Here is an 18,098-nt window from a genome sequence, read left to right as displayed (position 1 = left end):
TCTAGAAGTTTGGTGATGTTTTTGTGACCAGCAATAGGCCACAGGAAGTGAACATCATTTCACTTAAAGTTGCCGTTTCCAAGAACCTATCCTGATGACACTGAGGACTTACTGTGCATGTGTCTGTCCTCAGCCAAGGTCCACAGGACATTCACTTATCTGAGTCCACTGCAAGTTTTGGCTTGTTAATTCCAATTTCCCGGACCCTGCCCCCGGAGGGGCGGAGCAGCAAGCAGGTTACTAAATCATTCCCCACTTTCTCTCAAGTTCAGAAGCAGCCTGCCAGGCACTGGAGCCTAAATGAAGCCCCCAGGCCCTGCCCGCGTCGGTGCCATCGTGCTGGTCCTGCTCTCGCTGCTGGCTGTGCTCCAGACCACCCGTGCCCAAAAGGTAGCGGGTGCCTCAGGCACCTGTGTGCGCACCGGAGTGTGAGTGGTATGAGCTGGTGAATGAGTGAGTGCCTGTGTGTGTGTGAGCGTGCAAGTGAGCACAGATCAGTGTATGTGCAAAAATATGGTGCTGACCATCCACCAGACATGTCCTGAGGGCTTGATGGACAGTCCCCCTACCCCGCCCCTCTTAAGCTAGAAGGGGTGATCCTATTCCACCTTCCAGGTGAGGAATTGCAGTCTAGCAAGTTGCCCCTGGAGGCTGGCAGTCAAGGGAGGGTGGGAGTGGGGATCATGAGCCCATCTCTCCCTCTCCTTTGGTGAAAGGCGTCAAGGTAATGACGCTTCCTCTGTCTCCCTTTCTTCATCTGTGAAGCAGGGTGATAATAGACTCTATTCGGAGGTTTGTTGTGAAGATGGAACCTGTAACACTATGAAATGCTTAGTACAGTGCCTGGCACAGAGCAGACACTCACGTGTGTAACAAGCCGCTCAGCCAGGCACCCACCTCTGCTAGGCGGCGTGTGCAGGTGAACAGAGCTGGCATGTACACAAGTGTGTCGTATGCAGGCTGGCAGATGTGTAAGGCTTCTCATGTGTGCACATGCGAACCTTAGACCTGGGTGGAAGGTCAGGCGCCTGGGTCAGTGACCTGTGGGGACTGACCGTCTCTGCAGGGCCAGGGCCTGTGCTGCAGGGCAGGGTAACTGGGGGGTGGGGCCCACGGCTGCAGGGTAAGGGGGCAAAGGAGAAGGCTCCCAGCTCTTAGGGACTGGACCCTGGTCATCTCCAGATTCTCCCCGCTCATGGAGGCCCCTGTGGGGACTGGCAGGAGCGGTTCCCCCATTTCTGGTCACCAGAAATCAAAGGACTTGTTTGCTGCCCTGACACTGTTCAGAGCTAAGACCTTGAGCTTCCGGATCCCAACCAGGGGCCAGGAAAAGTGAAAATCCCCTCACAGAGACACTGGGGCTCAGGCTCCACCTTCCATCCCCTGTGTTTGGCAGACTGGTCCCTGCCCCCTGGCACTGTAGGGTGGGGAATGGAGCACAGAGCTGCCTCTTATTTGAGAGAAAGATCCACAGGTGAAATGCCTCACGGGGTTTTGCCTGAGGCATCCACCGCTCAGTCTGGGTAGGGCCAGGGCTTGGTTTGGGACCTAGGTCAAGGCCTGCTCTTGAAGAGCATGGCTCCAAGCAGGGCTGGTGTCGAAGCAGCTCCAGCCCTCCTCCTTCACTGCTCCAGAATGCCATCGACATCTACAGCCTCACTGTGGACTCCAGGGTCTCCTCCCGGTTTGCCCACACGGTCATCACCAGCAGAGTGGTCAACAGAGCGGATTCCATGCAGGAGGCCACCTTCCAGATAGAGCTGCCCAAGAAAGCCTTCATCACCAACTTCTCCATGTAGGTGCCTTCCCGCCCCCTCTGCGTCCCCTCCCCATCCAGCACTGCCATCCCCTCCCCACGTGTCCCTCAGGGAGAGAGGACCTCCTCCTGACAGGAGGTGTGTGCACTCCACCTGCAGGCAGGACAGGAACCAGAGGCTTTATCAGGAACTTATTCCCAGAAATGTTCCACCATCCCACACTCCCTTCCTTGCTCTTTTCATCCCTCCACCCCTCCCTCCTTCTATCTCTTCCTCCATCCCCATCCCTCCCTCCTCCATATTCCATCTGTCCCGCCATCCCTTCATCATTTCACCCCTCCCTCCACCCACCTCTGCATTCCTCCCTGCCCTGTGCTGATGGGAAGAGAGTTCAAAGACTATTTGCCCTGTGTCTCCCACTGGCCTGGGAGCCTGGCATCTCCCTCCTCCTCATTCTGCCCCACACAGCTGGCACAGGGCTGGGTGCAAGAGCAGCCCAGAAAGCGCATGCTGCTGGTCGACAGGTTCCTCTGGGACAGTCTATGAGATGGAGGGGGCAATTGGAATGTGGGGCCAGAGTGGAAGGGAGAAGAGAGGCCAGGACTTAGCTCACCCCTGTCTCCTCTGCAACCTTCCTCTCCTGTCTGTTCAGTAAAAGGAATGTTCATTTCCATTATGCATGCCTTTGGGTAGATGGAGGCCTGGCACACCTTGCAGAGGCTGCCCGCCCTTACCCCGGGCCCTGCACAGTCTTGTACACAGTAGGTGCATAATAAACGGGTGAGGTCCAGTCCAGGTAGGAGTCACTCTATCAGGAGGCACAGCAAGTTCCAGAGAGGCTCCCTGGAGGAGGTGGGATTAGAGAGAGCCCCCCCCCCCCCCCCCCCCGCCACCACCACCACCACCAGACTCTAGACAGCACCCTCCTGCCCCAGGATCATCGACGGTGTGACATACCCAGGGAACATCAAGCAGAAGGATGCAGCCCAGAAGCAGTACAGTGCGGCCGTGGCCAGGGGGGAGAGCGCTGGCCTCGTCAAGTGAGCCCAAGGGGGTGCGGGAGACCCCAGTGGGGGTGGGGCAGAAGGTGCCCCTGCCTGTAGTTCTGCTCCTGCCTCCAGTGTCCATACCCTACCTGGTCTGGGGGGACAGGCCTGATGCCCTCCTCCCCCAGGGCCACTGGGAGAAAGATGGAGCAGTTCCAGGTGTCGGTCAGTGTGGCCCCCGCTGCCAAGGTCACCTTCGAGCTGGTGTACGAGGAGTTGCTCAAGCGGCGCCTGGGAGTGTATGAGCTGCTGCTGAAGGTGCAGCCCCAGCAGCTGGTCAAGCACCTGCAGGTACCTGGAAGTGCCTCCTCCCAGGAGGCCTCCTGGGTGACCCCTGTGCAGCTGAGGGTGGCCCCCCTGTCCCCTCAGCCTCCTGTGGGGCCCAGCCCTGGCTCCTGGCTAACCCAGTGACCCCCTTCTTCTTCTAGATGGACATTCACATCTTTGAGCCTCAGGGCATCAGCTTTCTGGAGACAGAGAGCACCTTCATGACCAATGAGCTTGCAGACGCCCTCACTGTCTCACAGAACCAGACCAAGGTGGGCCTGCCACCGTGGGTGGGAGGGGAGGGTACCGAGGGGCCTGTCTTCCTGCTGCCCTGTGACCCTGGGTCCCTAGAGAGTGGGACAATTGGGCAGAATCTCTCAGCTGGCAGACTTCTGAGGTCTCTGTGTCCGCACTCACATGAGGGGGATGAGGAGGACAAGGCCTAGAGGAGAATGGCAGGTGCTGGCTTGAACCTGAGATTAGGGGGCGACTGGGAGAGGACACTGACGTGCGGGTCCCAGGACCAGGGGGAAAGGCGGAGGCTGGATCATGCACATCCTGAGCCCAGGCTCTGCTCACACGTCTCCGGAGCAGAGACTCCTTGCTCACACCCATCCACTGTGCTGAGGCCGTCCACCTGACAGCCCAGCCTGAGAGAAAGTTCCCTGGGATTTGACCTACGGGGGGAGTTCTCATCCCGGGTGATTCTCAGATGGGGTGAGGGGTGTGAGCGTGGCCTCGCTGCCCCCGACATCAGCCCAGTCGGTCTTTCTCCAGGCTCACATCCGATTCAAGCCGACGCTCTCCCAGCAACAGAAGTCTGCAGAGCAACAGGACACAGTCGTGGATGGCGACTTCATCATCCGCTATGATGTGAACCACACCCTCTCTGGAGGCTCCATTCAGGTGCGTGGGCTCCCGGGGAGAGCAGAATAACCAGGAAACCCATCCGTCCTCAGGAGCCTGAGCCTGCCTCTTGCCGAAGAAAAGGCAAAAAAGCTGTTCCTGCCAGTCAGTGTGCAACGAAGGCAACAGACAGAGATCATGCGATTTAGTTATGCTGTCCCTGAAAGAATTCCCTTTCAGAGGCAGAAAGTTTCATCTGCTCAATAAGGTTTATTACCTCTAAACCGCCTCAGATATTCAAACAAATAGGAAGCAAAGTGGAGTAGAGTTCTAGTGGGTCATGCATAGCCCGGAATGTTTCAGGAAAAGAGTAGCTACACTGGCTGAATGGGAAGAGATTAACCAAAAGACTTGTATGCATATATGCATAACCCATGGACACAGACAATAGGGTGGTGAAGGACTGGAGCGGGTGGCAGACTAGAAGAGGTCAATGGGGAAAAAAGGGGACATATGTAATACTTTCAACAACAAAGAATAAAAAAAATATGACGAGGATTTGGGGAGGTTATCAGTGGGACTGTGACAGAGGAGCTTAAAAGGAGGAGAGGATGGGGACCTGGGGATTTGGGGTAAGGAAGTGGGTTGGGGCAGGGCAGCCCTGTAGCTCTCATCTCACCTGGGGTGTGTCTCACTCTGGTCATAGATCGAGAATGGCTACTTTGTGCACTACTTTGCCCCCGAGGGCCTATCCACGATACCCAAGAATGTGATCTTCGTCATCGACACGAGTGGCTCCATGATGGGCAAGAAAATCCAGCAGGTGGGTACCACAGGCCAGGGTAGGGCCCTGAAAACTCTCAGATGCCCCTACTGTCAGCTCTGGTCTAGCAGGCAGACCCTCCCTCCTCCATCTTCCTGGGTAAGAGGCTGCCAGAGACCAAGGATGGAGCTGGTCCTGCCCCTGGAGCATTCACCATGTTCCCACTGCAGGTGTGGGCCTGGGGGTGCAGCCCAAGGGCACAGGACCCCCAGGGAGGTCCCACTGAGACACACACCTTGTTTCCCCTTCCCCTGACCAGACTCGGGAAGCCCTCATCAAGATCCTAGAGGACCTCAGGCCCGAAGATCACTTCAACCTCATTAGCTTCAGCAATAAAGCAAGCCAGTGGAAGCCATCGCTGGTGCCAGCATCAACCCAGAATGTGGAGGAGGCCAAGAAATATGCTAACAGCATCCAGGCCCAGGGAGGTGAGCGCCAGGGCAGCCCTGCTGGGTGGGGGTATCTGGGCACCAGCCCCACCTGAGAACCATCCTGAGATTGTGTGCCCTCAGGAACCAATATCAACGATGCAATGCTGTTGGCTGTGCAGCTGCTGGACAAAGCCACCCGGGAGGAGCAGCTGCCCTCAGGGAGCGTCTCCCTCCTCCTCCTCCTCACTGATGGCGACCCCACTGTGGGTGAGGGCACAGGGGCAACTCCAGGGCACACTGCCCAGAGGGCATCGCTGGGGCTCCATCCTGGCTTGCTGTGGGACCTGGGGTAGGGAGGGGGTCCCTGAGGCCTCTCTGGAAATGAGATTCCAAAAATATTCCCTGAGTAACTCCCTGTTTTCTCACCCCTGTCCCAAAACACTGGGTCCAGGCCAGACTAACCCCAGGAAGATCCAGAAGAATGTGCAGGAGGCAATAGGCGGTCAGTACAGCCTCTTCTGCCTGGGCTTTGGCTTTGACGTCAGCTATGCCTTCCTGGAGAAGCTGGCGCGGGACAACGGCGGCCTGGCTCGGCGCATCTACGAGGACTCGGACTCCGCCCTGCAGCTGCAGGTGCCAGCCTACCCCTGAGGGCTGGGTGAGTCAGGGACCACCCTGCCCGGCCCTCGTGACACCCCCCACTCTGCAGGACTTCTACCAGGAGGTGGCCAACCCCCTGCTGACCACAGTGACCTTCGAGTACCCAGGCAATGCCGTGGAGGAGGTCACGCAGGACAACTTCCCGCTGTTCTTCAAGGGCTCCGAGGTGGTAGTGGCCGGGAAGCTCCGGGCCCAGAGCCCTGATGTGCTCTCAGCCACGGTCAGCGGGCAGCTGGTGAGTGTGGCCAGCCATCCTGGTGTGGAAGGGTAGCTGCAGATGGCATTCCAAGGGGCTAGGTTCAAACTCCAGCCTGTCAGACTCCAGCCCACTGACCTTGGGCAAGTGACAAAGTGCCCCCTGCCACCATGGAGGACCCAAGTCCCCACTGCATGAGCTGGTGGTAGAGATTCCATGAGATAATGTCCTGATTCTGCTGAGAGCCCCTGTGCTTGGCTGCACGTGGTAGGCACTTCATAGTGAGTCTGAGTTGCTGCTGCTGTGCCACAGGGCAGTGGTCGGCAAACTGCGACTCGGCAAAAATTGGCTCTCGAGCCACATGTGGCTCTTTGGCCCCAAGAGTGTGGCTCTTTCACAAAATACCGACTTCTGTGCATGGACCAAAGAGCCGCGGTTTGCCGACCACTGCCCTAGGGCACAGGGTTTGACATCCCCTCTGTCCTCCACCAGCCCTCTGAGATTGCAGTCAGGCAGGGAGGGCTGCTCCCACTTCACAGATGAGCATACCGAGGTCCAACTTGCCTTGGGGCCCATTGCAGCCCAGTCAAGACCCACCCCAGCTCACCACATGGTGACCTGTCCTCGCCCAGTTCTCCCTGCCTCTGTGCTACTGGGGACCCCTCATTCCACACAGAGAAACTGAGCACCTGCTCTGAGCCAGAGCCTTCCTAGGCCCAAGGATCCTGCCCTCATGGGAGAGGCATTGGGTAAATCGTCACAAACCAGGAAACACCCAGAGGCTGGGGTGTCCCTGAGAGGATGAACCCAGGGACTTAGGGGGACAGCACGTGAGCCCCAACGTGGCCTGGAGATCTGGGAGGGCTTCCTGGACAGGACTCAGCTGCGACTGTGGGATGAGTTGGAGGTGGCAGAGGCCAGATGGGGAAGTGATGGAGGAATGTTTCAGGCATGCGTGGCCCGCGGAAGGATGTGCAGGGAGAATAACAGGTGGACAAGGCAGGGGGGCATGCTGGGACCAGGGCAGAGTCTCAGAGCAGTAGCACGTGTCACAAGGAGCATTGCATGCAGGTGACCAGTAGCTTGGCTTCCACCACCTCTTTGCCGCCTCTAAGGGGTGAGGCCTCCTCATTTCACCTAATCTCCGCCTGCCTCCTTTTCCTCCTGTGTGAAAATGAGAATCGGTCATCTTATCCACCTTGTGAGACAGCTGTGGGGATTAACATCTGACCCAGGGTAAACATTCCACACATTTTGCCCTGGAGGCTGGGAGTTCCCAAAGTGCGGAACCCAGGGTGATAAGGGGGTGACATGTCTTTGTTTGAGTAATCTCGTATTTATCCTAATGTATCTTCTGAGAAATAGAACTCCAACCCCAGACCGGGCATCTCCCTGGTAGTCTTGCTGGGGACAAGGCCGAGTGAAGAGTGTTAGTCTGTTTAACTTTCACTTAAGGAAAACCTTCCAATAGATAGCTGTGCAGGTGGACAGGACATTTGTGCAGGTGGACAGGACATTTGTGCAGGCGGCCTGCAGGTGACAAAGGTGTGGGAGGCCCGGCTCTGGTGAGAGACAGAGGAGGGCGTCTCCAGCAGCGGGGATGGGGTCTGGTCCACATCGCTAAGGCTTTTGGCCGCCGGGGAATGGTGACAGGAAAGGCTGGAGTTCCTCTGCCCACAGGCCCCACTTCCCAGGCTGCTGGCCAGTTCAGCCTGAGGGCAGAAGGCCCCACCCCGGGGAAGGAAGCAGCAGTCCACCTGAAACTTGGGCACATGCCTTGCTGTCACCACTGGACAGTGCCTGGTCCCAGCAGGGGGCACCAGCTTGGTCAGGGGCAGCCTAATGGGGTACATGGGGCCCCAAACCCTATCAAGGCCTGAGCCCTCTTTCGTACTCTACCATGACTGCTGGGGAAGGCACTTGCCACTGTCCCCAGAGTCTCCATTTTTGGGGTGGGCCGTCTTGGGACCCTTTCTGCTTTAAACGCATTTGCTGCTGCTTCTGCACTGGCCTGGGGTCCAGATCCCTTCCCCATTGTACTTCCTCCCAAAAGCTGCATGTGATCTTAGTTCCTGGCTTTGCACCTATGATAGTTTCTACCTTTTCTCTCCACTTCTTTCTCATCCTTGGAGGCTCTGTGGCTGAGCCCCTTACACCCCTGAACTCCCTCCCTACTCCCCACCTACTCGAAGGGAATGTGGTCCTCACAGCCAATCCGTAGGACCTGCCCAGTCCCAACTAGGTTTCTCATGGAAGTGCTGGGAAGCGGCAGGCCAGGTGTGGGCGGCAGGCCCTCACTGCTGCCGCCTGGCTGGGCCCCTCTTTCCAGCCCACGGAGAACATCACCTTCCAAATGGAGTCCCAGGTGGCAAAGCAGGAAGAGGAGTTTCAAAAGCCCAAGTACATCTTCCACGGCTTCATGGAGAGACTCTGGGCGTACCTGACCATCCACCAACTGCTGGAGCGAATGTGGGTGGCCTGCAGCCCCGAGGGCCTGCTGGGGCGGCCACACACGGCCTCAGTGTCTCCCCAAGCTCCTCATGGGTGGGACAGCACAGGTGGCCTGGGCATCTCCTAGGTATGGAGAGAGGGGGGTCATGCAGTGATGTCTGAGCTCCAGGCTCTCCCAGTAGGGAGCCGCCCCCCACCCCCAAGGGTCTGGAAGGGAGGGAGAATGGAGCTAGGCATCCAGGACCTGCTGGCCCTCTGATGCTCTCTACCTGCAGGGTTTCCGCATCCGATGCTGATAAGCAGGCCCTGGAGACCCAAGCTCTGGGCTTGTCGCTCAACTATAGCTTTGTCACCCCCCTCACATCCATGGTGGTCACCAAACCTGAAGGCCAAGAACAGTCTCAAGTTGCTGAGAAACCCATGGAAAATGGTGGGTGTGACAGTGGGCCCCTAGCCTCTGTAGAAGCAGAGTTTTGACCCAGTCTCTCCCCCAGGGCCCTCCCCCTAGCCCTTCCCCCACATCCTGACCAAGACCCTAACCTGGTCACACAGACTCCCAGGACCCCCAGGAGATGCATCCCATTTCATTGATGAGGAAACTGAGGCCAGGTCTCCCAACCCTCCCATATACACTGCAGCTCTGTGGTGCTGGGGTTGGGAAGCAGGTTAAATAAGCACCTCAAACATACCAAACTACCCAATAGTATCTCTCTCTCTCTCTCTCTCTCTCTCTCTCTCTCCCTCTCTCACTGTCTTTCTCTCTCTTCTCTTTTTGTTTTATCCAGGAAAGGTTGCCTCAGGTAAGGGCCTAATACCCTCAAAGGCTGCCGTTGGTGACAGGTGGCTGATTCAGGACCTCGGACCCCAGTCCCACAAAGTTGCTGGCCAGGGCGTCGCCAGCCCAGCCTGCTGCCAGGAGGGGGCTTTGTCTGCCCAAGCACGTTGGTGCATTTAGTCACCTATTCGTTCAGATATTGGCTGTCCTGGGCACTAGGGGCACAGTTCCGATCCAGCTGGATACACACCCAGGTCTCTCTGATTTCCAGGTCGCACTGTCTTCAGACATAGAGCCATGGGACACAAACGGCCCAGATTACCAGGTAACAAAGGAGGAGAGGTGGTGGGAGGGGAGATTGACAGAACCTTGACCTTGGCCACAGGCTGGGCTCTGCCCTGACTGTGGGTGAGTGCCTTGCTTGGCTCACCTGGCTGGTGGCAGGGCTGGGACTCAAGTTCAGGTGTGTCTGATGCGGAGGCAGCTATGCAGGACCTTTTGTTAGTGGCAGAAGAAACTTCAGAGGACAAGGTAGTTGGAAGTGACTGATATCCCAGCGGGGTGGGAGGAGTTCAAGAAGGGTTCCTTTTCCAGCTTGAATTTCTCCTGGCTGAAGGGGGAGAGGCTCTCAGAGTGGTGGGTGTGGGGAAGGGAGCTCTCTGCCCTCTGTACATCTGTCTCCCGGGGTGGGTCCCAGAGCCCTGGTGGTGGGGACCCATGACTCTGCTTGAGCCAAGACTGCAGGTGTCAACTTTTCTAAAGCAGGATTTTCCCCGTACGCTCGAGTTCATGACGTGCCCCACTGGAGATCTGCATCACCTGGATTTCCTATTCCTTCTGATGATGAGCTCACGTCTGAGAGAAATCCGGATGTGTGGCTAGGGAGCAGAATAGGTGAGCCACTTTCTGACCTCGGAGACCTCATTTCCCCAAGGGGATGGTCAGCCTGCCTGTAGAGTTGGATGAGAGCAAGCACCCTGCACAGGGCTGGGCACCGACCAGGCAGAGTTGCTGTGGGCTTGACATGAAGCAGTGTGTCATTTAGTTTCACTGAACCAGACTCATTACACTCTGCAGGCTGGCTCAGGATGGAACCTTCTAGAAAGGGAAGGCTCCCACCATTCCCCAAGCCATGAGTGGCCCCATGAGCTGTCTCTGATCTCCAGTCTGGATTCAGACCCAGCCCAACACCAGGCTGGACCCTGTCTCCTCAGTTTTTCCTAAAAGTGTGCTCTCCTAGGTTGGGTGAATGTGGGGCAGGGGTTGCAGGGCTGGATCTTGGTGTGTGCAGGTGGCAGTGGTGGCTGGAGGGCGTGCTGATTGCGCTGAATCCTGACTGCCTTCTCCCTTTCCGTTTCTGGCCAATCCTGTACTAGCATCTTCCTCCTCCTCCAGTCCCACTATGGGGGTTGATCACCTGGATGAAACAATGGAAGGTATGTGCCCAGACCAGATTCCCTGAAGTAGATAACCGCCCTATAGCAGGAAGACCCTGGGATGGGGGAGCCCTGGGGATCTCTAGGAACCTGTTACATGTTTCTCAATGTTGAAGTGGAGAAGGAACCCTGGCCACATTTATACACTATCCCATCCTTCAACTCTCCCTGCCCCAAACTGTGAGGAAGGGGATGCCTAAACAAAGACTTTTTCTTTCAGAAACAAGCCCAACAGCCCCACCACCAGGTAAGGTGCCTGCCCCCATCAGCCCCTCTTCCCGTCGCTGCCCTCCAGATGTTCTACCTGCCCCAAGAACCGCATCTGCTGCCCCAGTCCCCATCCAGGCTCCGACCTTCATCCTGCCTCTGCCTGGGCAGAGCGTGGACCAGCTCTGTGTGGACATCAAGAGCACCCGTGGGCCATTATTACTCCTGCTCTCAGACCCTGACCAAGGTGAGGCCCTGAGCAGTCACCTTCCAGAGAAACCCAGTGCAGTCAGTGCCCACAGCAGCCTAGGGGCAGAAGCCCAGGAGAGGAGGCCAGGGCTGTTTGAGGGGCATATGAGGCTGCACAGGGTCACACAGGAGTGACTGGGCCTTGGCAGACAAGTGGGGGTTTACTAGGGAGAGGCAGAGGTTGGCAGAAGCCCAGAGCCCTGAAAGATAGTAGTGGGACCATACAGAGTCTGGAGGAGACGAATGGCAAGATGAGGGAGGTGTGCTGACCAGACCTGCTCCCCTCCCCGGAGAAAGGTCGTACTGGTTGAGCTGAGGTGTCAAGTCAGACGTGGGGACATACAGCACTCAGGGATGCTCACACACGGTCTCCCCCCTCCACACACCAGGCCTAGAATCTGTTTGCTCCCTGAGAGCGAGGACTGCTGATTTGCCATCTCACTCTTGGCCATGGCACCTCGCTCAGGGCCCCGCACACTAATGCGCTTTATCAGTGTTCATGGACTTCAGACACGATCGCCCTTCTCAGAGGGCTCACCTGAAAGTGTCCATCACTGAGGATTTGTGGTGCTTTCAACATCAAATGCAACCAAGGGAGGAGAGAAAAGATTGTGGAAACCAGACTCCAGTGTGAGGGAATGCTGGGAAAGGGCAGTGAGGAGGGGGTTGGTGAAGGACAGTTCTCAGGGACGTAATCACAGAGGGCCATGCCTCTGACCTCTGCTCCCGGCTCTCTCAGGTCTCGAGGTGACTGGCGAGTATAAGATGGAGAAGGCCCAGTTCTCATGGATCGAGGTGACTTTCAAGAATCCCCAGCTGCAGGTCCACGTGTCCCCTGAGCACGTGGTAGTGACTAGGGACCGAAGAAGCTCTCAGTACAAATGGAAGGAGACGCTGTTCGTGGTGATGCCTGGGTAAGCCTCAGGCGGGGGTACCAGCAATGACCTCTCAGGCTACGTTAGCCAGTGCCAGTGCTGACCGGTGGCCTGAGGCCACAGGCTTGGGGATGAAGTGCTTGGGCTGGGCACGAGTCCTCTGCAGTGGGCCACCCCCACCAGCAGGGCAGTGCCATACCTCTTTTTCTCAGGGGGCACCAGCGGTTGTCCTGGGGACTTGGCTGCTCACGCACGGTCATGCCCCTGAGCACTGGCCCTTGCACTCATACATCCACCCACAGACCTTTCATTGGCCACCACATATGCAGGTTGGGTGGCCTGGCACTTCCGGGGGCCCAGATGTGGGCTTGGCCCCCGGCATGGCCACACCTAACCTAGGTCACTCTCCCGTGCAGGGGACAGTGGCTTGGAGCCACACTGCTGCTAATCCTGTGTGACTGACCCTGGGCAGGCTGCTTAGACCCTCTTAGCCTCAGTTTCCTCACTGATGCCTGGGGTGAATCACTCCAAGCCTGACTTAGAGGCTGAGGGGAGACCCAATGAGGGAATGTGGCAGGGGAGCACTTTGCTCATTAGAAGGGGTAGTGCCCACGGGGCATGCCGGAGGGCAGCTGTCTCCGTGGTGAGGGAATGATGACAGCAGTGAGAAGTTGGAAGGCACTGTCCACCACGGGGAGGTTATGAAAGTCACTCTTAGCACACTCCTGAAGCTCTGATGGGGAGAGACTGTCCATCAAACACGTGCTGCTGGCAGGTAAGGGAAGTGGATGGTGACCTCTTCTGGGTGGGGCTGCCTCACCATCGAGCCTTCCAGAGGCAGCTCTGCGGGTCCAGAAGTCACGAAGGGCCTGGAGCGGGCCGAGGCTTAGGCCCTCAGGGAGCACTGCCTTCTAGTCCAGCCTGTGCTGAGTACAAAGAGCCTCGTGCACGCCCCTGACTGAGCCCCTCAGTAGAGACTGGTTTCCACCTGACAAATGAGTGAGCTCCTAGCAAACCTGATGGGCTCACCTGAAAATCACCCATTTCATACCAGATCTTAAAGTTTCCTGTTACTTGATAAGTACTTGCACACCAGAAGATGAGTAAAGAGCTCCTCTTAATCATAGTGACAGGGTCCACACACTTTCAGGAGCAGCAGAAGATCTCCGTGAAGAAAATGAGACCACAGCTCCTGTAGTGAGTCCCTTGGAGCCAGTGTGAACTTAGTGCAGGTCCATTAAGGTCACTCAGAGCACCAGCAGGGTCTTGTTCAATGTGCTCTAAGGAGCCTAACATTCCCAAGAAAACTAAAAAGGTAAGAAATCAGAGATGATTTTAAGTAAAAAAGAAGGGCATAGAATCAGAAGAGACGTGTCCTTCTAGATGTTAAACATACAATTAAACACTGATCATCAAGAGAATCTGGCACCGGCAGAGTGTGTCCGATACCCCGGGAATCATATCAAACGAATTTGAGGGGAAGGAAATCTAAGAAAACAGGGAAAGGAACTGTTATTTTGTTTTATAAATGCTGGGATCACCAGATATTATTAACTTCAGGTTGGTCCCAGTTGCTAAGGAGAATGTGTAATGGACTTCCCACTCAAGGCCACAGCTGGATTCCCCCACCCATCTCACCCCAACTGCCAGGGTCCCCTGAGGGTGTGTCCATGCCTACCTTGCTCTCAGGAGCCTAGTTTCCCCACAGCCTCAAGATGACCATGGACAAGGCGGGGCTCCTGCTGCTCAGCAGCCCAGACAAAGTGACCATCGGCCTGCTGTCCTGGGATGGCCCTGGGCAGGGGCTTCGGCTGCTCCTGCGGGACACTGACCGCTTCTCCAGCCACGTCAACGGCCTCCTTGGTATGATGCCCATGACCCTGGCTCAGGGCATCCTCAGATCCAGCTCTGCCTGGGAACAGGCAGTACCTGTGTCTCCCAGTCCCCGTGTCTTTATCCCTCACTGACTCACCCTTTGTCTCTCAGGCCGCTTTTACCAGGGCGTGCTCTGGGGGCCCCCAGATGCAACAGATAACAGCAAGCGAACACTGAGGACTCGTGGGTTTGAGTTCAATGCCACCAGGTGACTCCACACAAACAGGGCAGGGGTGGGACTAGGAGGCTGAGAGCTGGTCCCTGGGATCTCCACTCCCCTGTCTGAGCCTGGGAACTTGAGATAGTCAGGTGAAAAGTTGATGCTTTAGACATGTCTGACCCAGCTCTCAGTGTGACCCCACAAAAATGGTCAACTCAGACCCACAGAAAACACCCCAGCCAGAGATCACTAAGGGTGAGTGGGGGCATTAGCAAACTCCCTGAAGTCTCAGAGCCCTGGACCCTGGCTAACTGGGTGCCCTTGGGAGACTGGGCCTTGTCAGCCTGTGCCGGAGGGGATTCTAAGGGGCCCTGAATCTCCACCTTCCACTTGCCCGACCCAGCTCTCTCCCTCTCTTCCCAAGACACCTGAGATTTCCAACCACCCGTCTGTCTGTATGTATGTCTGTCTCTCCATCCCAGAAAACTCAAGTTGGATTACCAAGAGGGGACCCCCAGAACAGAGATTTCCTGCTGGTCTATCAAGCTCTGATTCTGATGATGAGTTATACCCACCCGCCCACCCCATGCCACCCCACTTTGTGCAGATGGCTGTCATCCTGTGACCACAGCCACCTGTGGGGTCTCAACCATGATGGGGAGGGGAGTTCCACCTATTACAAATAAAGGAAGGTAGTTTAAACTCAGGGAGTGGGCTTCTCTGGTTCCTTCCAGCCAAACCACAGGGCTGTAGAGCCTCCTCCTGAACACTTAGCATCATGTGACATTGGCATCTCCCACAATCAGCCCTCAGGGCCTGTGGCCAGTAGGTCCCTGAGGAGCTTTTGGTCCACTCCCTTCATTTCATAAGGTGGAAACTAAGATTTAGAAAGATTGAACCACCCCTGTATATGTCACTCCAGACCCCAGCTTGGGGCCCAGGGCCAGAAAACACCCTCTGAGAGTAGAGGTTCAGTTTCAGTCCCTGAGAACCAATTATTATTTATTTTATTTCATTTTATTATTTTATTTGTTAATCCTCACCCAAGGATATTTTTCCATTGATATTAAGAGAGAGTGTGGGGAAAGGGGAGCCATCAGAGGAGTCCCCCTTACTGCGGCCAGCAATCAAGCCTACAACCGAGGTACATACCTTTGACTGGAACTGAAACTGAAGCCAGGACCTTTAGTTCTCAGGTCAATACTCTATCCACTGAGCCAAACCACCTAGGACCATGAAAACCAGTTTTGACTCTTCCTACCTCCATTAAAAATAGTGAACTGGGTAGAAGTTCTCAGTGAGCTTTGGGGCGCCTTTTGCATGGGACTTGATGATGCAATTTGATTTTCACTCCTCTGCTCACCACCTGGAAAGGAGCTAGCCCTGGAACACAGGAGTCAGAGAGAGGCCCTCATCCCAGGAGGGAAGCCTCTGTCCCATGGAGGTGACCCAGACCCCAGCTCAAAATCCTCTCCGACCCATGCCCCAGGGATAGTCACCCCCAGATTCCACTCAATTTCTGCATAGTCAGAACGCACTTAAAAAACAGTTATAGCCCAGGTGGCTCAGTTGGTTGGAGCATCACCCTGTACACCCAAAGGTTGCAGGTTCAATCCCAGGTCAGAGCACATACCTGGGTTGTGGCTTTGATCCCCAGTTGGAGCGCATGCAGGAGGCAATCCATTGATATTTCTCTCTTACATCGATATTTCTCTTTCTCTCTCCTTTCCTCTCGTCTAAAAATAAATAAGTACCTGAACAAAGGAATAAATAAATAAATAAAACAAACATGTCCTTTGGTGAGGATTTAAAAAATATATTTTTTAAACAAAACCCATGGGAATAAGAGAAGAGCCAAGCAGGAGGAGCGTTGGATCTGTGACACCCTCGTGGAGAAGCTGCAGCACAGAACTTTGCTCTGATCTTCCCCGCAGCCAGAGGAAAGCAGAAACTGAGCTCATTTGCTGGTTAAGAGGAAGCAAACCACGTCAGCAGGGAAAAGCTCTTTTCCCAGCTCTTCAGCTCTACATGGTGTTTACTGAGTGAGTCTTTCTAGAGGGGTCAGAGGAGAGGCCCATAGCGGGGCGCCAGCAGCAGGTTTGCCGAACGCACAGACACACTCCATCTGCCTCTCCATCTGTCTGGTTGGCTGGCAGGGTCTCAGGCTGTTGCTGTGAGACGGGGGAGCCGCCTTGGGGTCTCCCTCGACCTTCCTGTTAGGCCAGCTCTGACACACCTACCAAGATGAGAGAGGGGCCCATGCCCAGCTCACCCCTCTGGGACACCACCGCCTGCTCTGGGCTGTGGGGTTTGTGTAACAGCAGAGGAGTCCTGGGTGACTCTCTGGCCCAGCAGCAGGGCAGGTGCCTTCTGTGAACAATTGGCAGTAGGTCCATGCCCTTCATTGTTTTGTTCACTGAGTGCGTTCCAGCACCTCCTTGGGCCAGGCCCTGGGCAGAGTGCTGTTGCCACCATGACAGGCAGTGCCTGTGTGACAGCTGCCACCCAGGAACCACCAGGTGCTGCAAGGATCCCAGAGGGAGTCACCTTGTTCCACCTGGGGAATATCGGGAACCTTCCTGGAAAGTGGCGTAGCTGGGGCTGAGTTTTGACGAATAAAGAGAAGTCAGCCCAGTACAGAAGGAGGACAAGGACACTGGGCCGAGAGCCAGGACATTGTGCAGTGAGTTCAGGGGAGGGGAAGGGAAGCATGGGGTGAGGAGCCAGTTGGAGAGGTGGAGAAGCCTGGCCAGGCCAGCACTGGCTGGGTGCACTTTGCCATGGAGCACGATTTCTATCCTGAAAGCCAGGGAGTCATCAGAGGACTGGGTTGAGGACAGAATCTGCCTGGAATTGGCCTGCAAGGAGGGCCTCCCTGACTGTGTTGAGGGAGGGGAAGGGGCAGATTTGGGCTGGGGCCTCCTCTGCCTTGCTGCCAACCTGCCAGGCTAGGGGGCTAGCTGAGTGGCAGGACAAAGCAGGTACTTCAGGAGGACCAGAAACCATATGAAGATGCCTCTTCACACCCTCCATCTGGCAGGATCTTTCTCCCCATTTCACAGATGTGAAAACTGACCTCAGTATGACTAGTTTAACGCTACATGGCTCCTCAGCCGACCTGGGACTGAATGGGTGGCAGGGCTTGCCTACTTGAGGATGTCCTTTCCCAGGCTGGGCCCTTTTTGCCAGCGCAGCCTGCACACCTGCCATGTTTACTCTGGAGCTGTGTCTCACGTGGCCCTCTCCCTAGAGGAGCAGCAGCGCCAGGCCACATCTCATAGATGCCTGGGGGCAGGGGGACTCCTCTGATGATAGAAGTTTCCTCCTGGACTGCCCCCCATACCCTCTCCCGGACCCCAGGCTGGTGTCCCTAGGAAATCCAGAGGAGCCCCTGGAGTGGGAGGTAGGAAAACCTCCTTGTGGCCCATGACCAGATCCCATCCATACCCCCACTGGCATTCCTGATCCTTCCCAATCAGACTCCAGCCTCCTCTGGCCTTATTGTGTCCCTTGCTGTGCCATGGAACAAAGCTGCCCACTGTTCCCTTCAAAGGGGCAGCCTCTATCCAGCATGCTCTTAGCCCTGCAGGCAGAGAGAGCAGCAGAGGGAAAGAATCTGGGGCAGGAGGCGTTATGTTTGCAGAACTGGAAGCAGTCTTTGTGTCTGGAAACCAGAAAGTAAGGGGAAATGCCTGGTTCATGGAGGTGATGAAGCTGAGAAGCCAGAGGAAGGACTTTTATCTTTGTCCCAAGAGCAATGGGAGGGAGATGTCATTGACAGGGTGTAGGCAGGGAGCAATGATTGGTTCTGCTGTGGAAAGCTCTCTCTGGAAGCAGGGAGATCCAGGAAGGGGCAGTTACAGTGATTCAGCTGGGAGAGGCTCTCAGAGCCCCTAGTCCAGGAACTGGTCTGACCCCCACCCCACCCAGGACTTTGTGGGGTATGATTGGAGGATCCCAAGGATCCCCAGCCCAGCTGAAAGCAAACTTGAGGCACCCATGCTCACAGGAACTGGGTCAATAAGCTTTGTGCCCCTAGATGCTAGCCCAGAATGTTGGGTTTATCTGATGAACAAATGGGTGGTTGGTGGATGGATGGATGGA

At 56.1% G+C, this 18,098-nt stretch overlaps 1 protein-coding gene across 1 annotated transcript; it reads left to right on the top strand.

Annotated features, from left to right (window-relative positions):
• Window positions 1–272: 272 nt before the first annotated feature.
• On the top strand, window positions 273–14,700 carry LOC138992198 (inter-alpha-trypsin inhibitor heavy chain H4-like). Its single transcript, XM_070390740.1, has 23 exons — window positions 273–390; window positions 1,635–1,795; window positions 2,693–2,797; window positions 2,932–3,094; window positions 3,232–3,342; window positions 3,848–3,976; window positions 4,623–4,739; window positions 4,999–5,167; window positions 5,252–5,377; window positions 5,562–5,743; window positions 5,820–6,005; window positions 8,296–8,435; window positions 8,693–8,847; window positions 9,203–9,217; window positions 9,464–9,517; window positions 9,958–10,086; window positions 10,569–10,628; window positions 10,849–10,875; window positions 10,963–11,082; window positions 11,824–11,998; window positions 13,668–13,822; window positions 13,946–14,042; window positions 14,477–14,700. Exons 1-23 carry the CDS (start codon window positions 301–303, stop codon window positions 14,544–14,546), a joined length of 2,736 nt encoding a protein of 911 aa, XP_070246841.1. The 5' UTR covers window positions 273–300; the 3' UTR covers window positions 14,547–14,700.
• The last annotated feature ends 3,398 nt before the right edge of the window (window positions 14,701–18,098 follow it).

This window comes from Myotis yumanensis, unplaced genomic scaffold (genome assembly GCF_028538775.1).
Source record: "Myotis yumanensis isolate MYYU_CA2020_CCGP unplaced genomic scaffold, mMyoYum1.0.hap1 SCAF_14, whole genome shotgun sequence".
In the NCBI taxonomy this organism is placed as follows: Eukaryota; Metazoa; Chordata; class Mammalia; order Chiroptera; family Vespertilionidae; genus Myotis; species Myotis yumanensis.
The sequence above is the reverse complement of the archived record's forward strand: the minus strand, read 5'-3'. Positions and strand labels throughout refer to the sequence as shown.